This window comes from Carya illinoinensis, chromosome 4 (assembly GCF_018687715.1).
Source record: "Carya illinoinensis cultivar Pawnee chromosome 4, C.illinoinensisPawnee_v1, whole genome shotgun sequence".
Lineage (NCBI taxonomy): Eukaryota > Viridiplantae > Streptophyta > Magnoliopsida > Fagales > Juglandaceae > Carya > Carya illinoinensis.
The window spans coordinates 29,907,703-29,913,828 of record NC_056755.1 but is presented as its reverse complement, the minus strand read 5'-3'; the positions used below and the strand labels follow the sequence as shown (position 1 = coordinate 29,913,828).

The 6,126-nt window shown below is 34.5% G+C and overlaps 1 protein-coding gene across 4 annotated transcripts; it reads right to left on the bottom strand.

Moving 5' to 3' along the window:
* Nucleotides 1–244: 244 nt before the first annotated feature.
* LOC122306692 (protein LAZ1 homolog 2) lies at nucleotides 245–5,290 on the bottom strand. Of its 4 annotated transcripts, none has more exons than XM_043119162.1 (9): nucleotides 5,174–5,290; nucleotides 4,148–4,379; nucleotides 3,517–3,573; nucleotides 3,252–3,360; nucleotides 2,585–2,769; nucleotides 2,422–2,510; nucleotides 1,699–1,948; nucleotides 802–1,035; nucleotides 245–716 (listed from the first exon to the last, which is right to left on the bottom strand). In XM_043119162.1, the coding sequence occupies exons 2-9, from the start codon at nucleotides 4,295–4,297 to the stop codon at nucleotides 555–557; spliced, it is 1,236 nt and encodes a 411-aa protein (XP_042975096.1). In that variant the 5' UTR covers nucleotides 4,298–4,379; nucleotides 5,174–5,290; the 3' UTR covers nucleotides 245–554. The 4 variants fall into 4 exon arrangements, with proteins under 4 accessions (XP_042975096.1, XP_042975095.1, XP_042975098.1 ...); XM_043119161.1 differs by having other exon boundaries at nucleotides 4,148–4,350; nucleotides 5,174–5,276; XM_043119164.1 differs by lacking the exon at nucleotides 4,148–4,379 and having other exon boundaries at nucleotides 5,174–5,249.
* Between the last annotated feature and the right edge of the window lie 836 nt (nucleotides 5,291–6,126).

Genomic DNA, 6,126 nt, shown 5'->3' with positions numbered 1-6,126 from the left:
GGCCTTAATAATTTCAATTTTATTCCATAAACAGAAAAAAAAAAAAAAAAAAAACAGAGTACTGATGAATCAAAATCTAGACTAACAAACCATATTTGCAACAACCACTTCTATCATATATAGCTCATTTGATATACATACATTCAATATTAAGAAACATTAATCAAAGCAAGAAAGAAAATAAACAACCAAACATTCCTCAAAGTAGCAAGAACAACTACAAGACAAAATCATAGATGTCATATTCACAATCTTGAACTATCAATTTTGGTAATCATCACCAAACTACGAAAGAAGTCCAGTGTACCTCTTTAACAATTTTCAAATGGACAATGAAACCATATTTATTCTTAAAAAAAAGAAAAAGAAAAAAAAAAGGTAAAAAATTAAGTGACCAAGAAAAGTAAGTTAACCCAAAGAAGAATAAAATTTGTAATTTTTTTAATTTTTAATAAAGTGACTTTTCTCAAGCCAATAAAACTGTGAATGTGATACTGAATAAAATGTAATTAGATTCAAATTGAGGGAGACGCATACATAACTTCTAAATTTCTCTAAAGATTATTGTCAACGTGTTGCTCTACTTTTAGTTTTGACTCTTCTTCTTGACCATCCGAACTCACTGATTTGCGGTGGAACGTCTCCTGGATTTTTGTCACCCCCTTTTCCACTGGCCCTATTGCTTGATTAATGGTCAGTACAACATCTTTGACAACCTGCTTTCAGAGCGTCTGTGTAAATGTGATTTCAAAGCAGGTCGAAAACGACTAATTAGAGAATCATAGCTCAGGCTGAACTTACATGTTGTCCGCCTTCGAGAACAATGTCCTGAACACTCTCGGTAACACTTGTTCCAGGAGACTCGACCTTAGTTTCTGTCCTTTCAAGCATGGCTGGTTTCTCCTCAGGACCTTTCTCTAACTTCAGTGCTTCCTTGGACGTTTCAGTAGTGACTCTCCCATACTCGGATACGGGGAGGAACTGATATGGTTCCGCCGAGAAAACATACACATGAGCGATAGCTGCAATGGCCATCTGCCATATAAGAGAGATAACATTATGATCATGGCAAGAAAAATCAACAAGCCAATATGATGCTATGTTCATTATGTTATCTCAACCACAATATATGCTGCACAAGGACAACTAAATCTTAGCAACTGAAAAGATAGATTTCTTGATCTTCCAGTTAAACTACTGACTAGTTATGATCAGCAACAACCTAAATAAAAACAATTCAACAAAGTACCTTTTATTTAAAAAAAAAAAAAAAACCTCCCAGCACTGTGCCTTATCTGAACTCAACTAATGACTAACAAGTAGATGAATCAGCGTCCCCCTTTCCTCTTAAGATCCTAATTTTCCATTCCTGATGGGTGACCGCAGCCAGAACTGGAACTAATAAATACTTTAGATTGATGGAGGTCCATTTTGGATTAATGAAGGTCACATAAGAGTATATGCTAGACCACCCTCATTCTAGTTGATTTGGGTACTATATATTATCAATTAGGAATTATTGAAAAGTTATCTATAGAGAACTGTAATAGAGATATTTGTTGGGGTCCCCCAACTCCTCATCTTGTAATTTGACATTATTAATATAGCACTTACTTATAAAAGATGGTATCTAAAAAGAACAATGATTTCTAAGAATAAAATGGAGTTTAGAAAACCACAGCAATGGAAGTAACTTACTTCTATACAAATCAAGAAATTCTGCAGTCCAGCTTGTACTTTCACTTCCTTTGGCAGCACTCCAAATGCACTCAATAGTGCGATACCCACACCTTGCCACCAAGTAGCAAAAACAATGACCTTGAAGCTGATGAACTTTGCAAGTGGATTTATTGACTGAAGTCTTTCATGAGTTACATTATAGAACGTCACAAGGCAATACAATGCCCACATCTGACTGAAGTTTAATACCACTGCCATATATGGATAACTGTGATATGACAGTGTTGCAACAACAATTAGCAAGGGATAACCCCGTTGAACATTTGTCATCTGCCATGCTATAAAATACCTTTGTGTATATGGATATAAAAAATATGAGTTTATCAACATTCGGAGTGAACAAACATAAGGCAGAACAATGTATTCTATCCCGCTATAAGATTTTTTAACACTGAGAAAACAGAACAAAATCATCCTAGCAATTGTTGGGGCTTGACCATTGCTTTCTACCAACAAAATGAAAAAACAAATCAATATGCTTTAATATATGAAATTACTCAGGATTAAATGCAAAAAGTCAAGAAAATTTTGGCAAACACCAAACAGGATAAGATGAGCAAAAGGGTGCAGCATGAAATATACTAGATAATGCCCAAAAGATAATTAACAGCAAGGTTATATCTTTAGTGATGTACTATACTAGAACTGATACAATGTTAGACTTGCATAAGAAATACATACCCGTAGTACCACTTGAATTCCCCATCACCATAAACACCAAAGATTTCCAACAAGAAAGCTAAGAAAGCACAAACTGTCTTCAGAATCATCTGGTCAATTGAGAAATTATTATAATCTTAAATAGTAAGTTTAAACCATACATAAAGAAAATATAGGGACTTACATATTGCACAAGGCCAAATTTTATTATCACAAGCAAGTGTTCCCCAAGAATGCAAGGTTGAAAGAAGAAGTTTCTGTAGGACTTTTGGTGCACTGAACGATTCTCATCTGCCCCTTCTAACAGTTGTTTGCCAAGCTGTTTCCTTGAATTATTTTCGAGTAGTTCTATGACCATCCTTTCACCACCTACCAAAGTTTTGATTTCAAGAAAAAATCTTCATTTGAAACTTGGCAGAATATAACTTCACGAAGTGTGATCTAATGCAAAGATGCTAATGTTATATCTCGAGAAGATAACATTTTCTTATGGATCAATCTCCTTTCATCACATATAACTTGATGGACATAAATTCAAGAATATTTATTCACACACTCTTTGCATCCAAAAGAAACATAATTATTGCAACAGTAGTAAGTACTGTTAAAGATGCATCCCATCGAACTTACAGCACTTCACAATATAAATCTAACAGCTATATGTTAAAATTCGATGAATTTTCCAAATGTTTTTGGATATTATAAAACCATTAATCAAATCCTCTAAGGAAAATATTCATGCACAACGATGCTAAAGTTATAAAAAAGAAGCAGATAGTGAAAATGTCACAATTGCATGGAGGTCAGTCTTCATGAATGTACCTAGACCATCACAGAAATTTGTAGCTTACCCAGGCAAGCAACCAAATAACTCCCAAAAGAATACAAGGCAAACGCTTCATAGCAGTTTCTCAGAATGTCACATGCAAGAGACAACCTTGGAAACAACAAGGATATTATCTGGACAGGGTTAAAACATAAGAAACCATTAAAAGCCACATGGTTAAATGATCAAAGTCATCAAAATAACATGTGTGAATCACGACGTGAAATTGCAAATGCCATTTCCAGATTGCGATATAGTTAAAATTTCCTTTCGGAGAGATAGAACCTCACTGACTCAGTGGCATAGACGGGAACCATGAAAACAACAGCAACGATCCATTTTTGTTCCTGGATAAAATTCAAATGAGACAAAGTAAGTCTTTTATCTAAATTTATGGAGTTATGAATGTTTCCATAAGCACTAAGAAATATATTGTTGGACAAAGAGAAACTGAGACCGTAAGTATTGTAGAATCTCGAGTATGAAAGCATGATACACATCAAAATTGACATTTGCAGGGCCGCCTTGAAGTTTCCTAGATTAAAAGACATTTTGATCCTTTCTGGGCACAAAATCATGTTAATCGCAATGCAAAACCATTGTAATAATGTTTTATGGGCAAATGATGAAACTGTTAGAGCCCCATGAGCGCCGACAGATCCAATCAATGGTATGCATTTAGGAATACTATTAACAGAATGCATTAACGAATAAACATGCTATGCTCTTGCATAGAGGTGTTTAGTTTTAACGAAATGATTTTGCCCATTTCTTAAATTTGATTCAAGAAAAACCCAATAGATCAATCACCATAAATTTCAGCATCACGCAGCTTCTATGAAATGAGAAGAAACACAAGTTGATATAAAAGAAGGGCATTGCACAGAATGGTTAGGATACTTATTGCAGAAACAAACTAACAGTAGGATTGGTGTATGATCTGAGATGTTGGAGAATGAGATAGATGGAGAGGATCAATGCTACAAGTACAGAGCATCCTGGAATTATGAGGGCCGGTTGATAAAACTCTCTATATGTTTCTTCATGGGCTGAGATAGAATTTGATGCCATCACTCGTGCATCTACCACTTGCAACAGTCTACAACTTGTACAGAAGCTCTATGCTGTGAATCCATGGATATAAATACTAAGCCCGAGATACATTAACACAAAAATTTGTATATGAAACAGTAGATAGTAAATTTCCTAGTAAGAAAGAATATGAACCCATCAACTTAGACTACTTAGTCAAACTTGATTAAAATGCGGGCGGGGGGCGTAAAAAATGCATGCCACTACTGCAGAACATGGACATCCATTGTCCTTCAATGAGCCCATGCTTCCAAGTACCATAAAAGCCATGCTAATCATTAGGACTCGCATCCTTATACAGCAATTTGGTTCCCGCTAACACCATCGTCTTAACTCCCCTTGTTTCGATTCTGTTACCATCGAACTATTTTCCAGATTTTATTCGCTCAATTCTGTTTCTATTGAATTTTTCACTCTTGTTCTCCTTTTCACTTATTTACCATAAAAAACCGAGAACCCCCATAAGCAATTTGAAGAACTCACGAACCAGAAAAAGGGGGGAAAAGAGCTTATGACATAGGATTGATGCCATCTGACCCACAAAATTCTATGTTCTACAGTTTCTATCATTCCTCTCATCGGCATCCACATTAAAGAGACACAATAACAACCATCATAAAAGATTCTTAAACTTCGACACGAGAAGAAAAATTTAAGCTTTATTTTCCAAAATGCATTTAATTGTAAATTGAAGAAAGCGACTATATGAACACATTTAACTCTCCTAACATTACATCAAGCTTCAGTTAGAATGTTTGAGATGCTCAATTTGTACTCATAAAAGAAATGACAAAGAAAGGATAGTAAGAGGGGAAGAAAGATTATTGAAGTCCATGTAACGTAGAGCTTGCTGACCTCTGACAAGATTTTGCCGTTGAAATGGCTCCAGGAGAATGTGTCTTCTAAATACTGTATGAGTTGGACACAAATGCGCAAAGGTTATGAAGGAATAAAGTTGAGTCCAAGGTTGACACGTTCAACTGTCAGGCATTTTAGCACTTAAATCTACGACACGTATAGCTTCTTATTTTTGCCGCCCCAATCCTGAAATTGCACGCTGACCTGACCTCCGGGCCAGGGCTGGTATTTTTTCACAAAATCTGTAAATCCGTATTAAAATTCTAAAATCCGGACATGCTTTAAACCAGTCTTTTCATGCCCTTCAAGAGATAGTTGACACATCATATTTTCATAGATTAAATTTAAATGCTATAAATTTTAAAATACTTAGCCCGTTTAGATATTAAACTTAGTTAAGATTGATTGAATTTTTTTTATGAATAATAATACGTTGAAATGATTGAGTGAGTTTTGTATGGTTCACATAAAATAAATTTAAATGTGTTTAAAATTTTAGATGTTAAAATGTGTTTAGATATATTTATAAAAAATTAAAAAGGTTATAGATTTCGAGTGTAAAGAGATATTAAATTGACAAAGATTATCGGTTCATGTGTAAAGAGATTTTGACTTTTGAACTAAGATAAGTTTAGTATTTAAAAATTAGATATTTAGACGTTAGGCTTAGGTTAAACTCAACTAAGTCTAACTTCCACACGCACCCTTAAACTAAAATTGAAAAATAAACTTCCCTGCAGAATGGCAACTCAAGTAGCATCATTTAAATTTGTATTGGGTTATTCGAGTTGGTATAGTGACAGAGGTAACTTGAACTCGATTCGAGTAACAAAATGAATTATTCTATTATATGTTGAGTCAGTAGAATTGGTAGAGTTAACCTATTTTTCTCTGTCTTCATACTCTTACCTGCATTTAAAAACATAATATCATATACTTTTAAGTCGTTA

Excerpts from the sequence above, each read along its gene's own strand:
- LOC122306692 (XM_043119162.1), bottom strand. The coding sequence starts at position 4,297 with ATGGCATCAAATTCTATCTCAGCCCATGAAGAAACATATAGAGAGTTT. Across the intron at positions 3,574-4,147 it reads GATCATACACCAATCCTACT|GAACAAAAATGGATCGTTGC; the intron begins GTTAGTTTGTTT and ends AATTTTATCCAG. Across the intron at positions 2,511-2,584 it reads AATTTGGCCTTGTGCAATAT|ATGATTCTGAAGACAGTTTG; the intron begins GTAAGTCCCTAT and ends TCAATTGACCAG.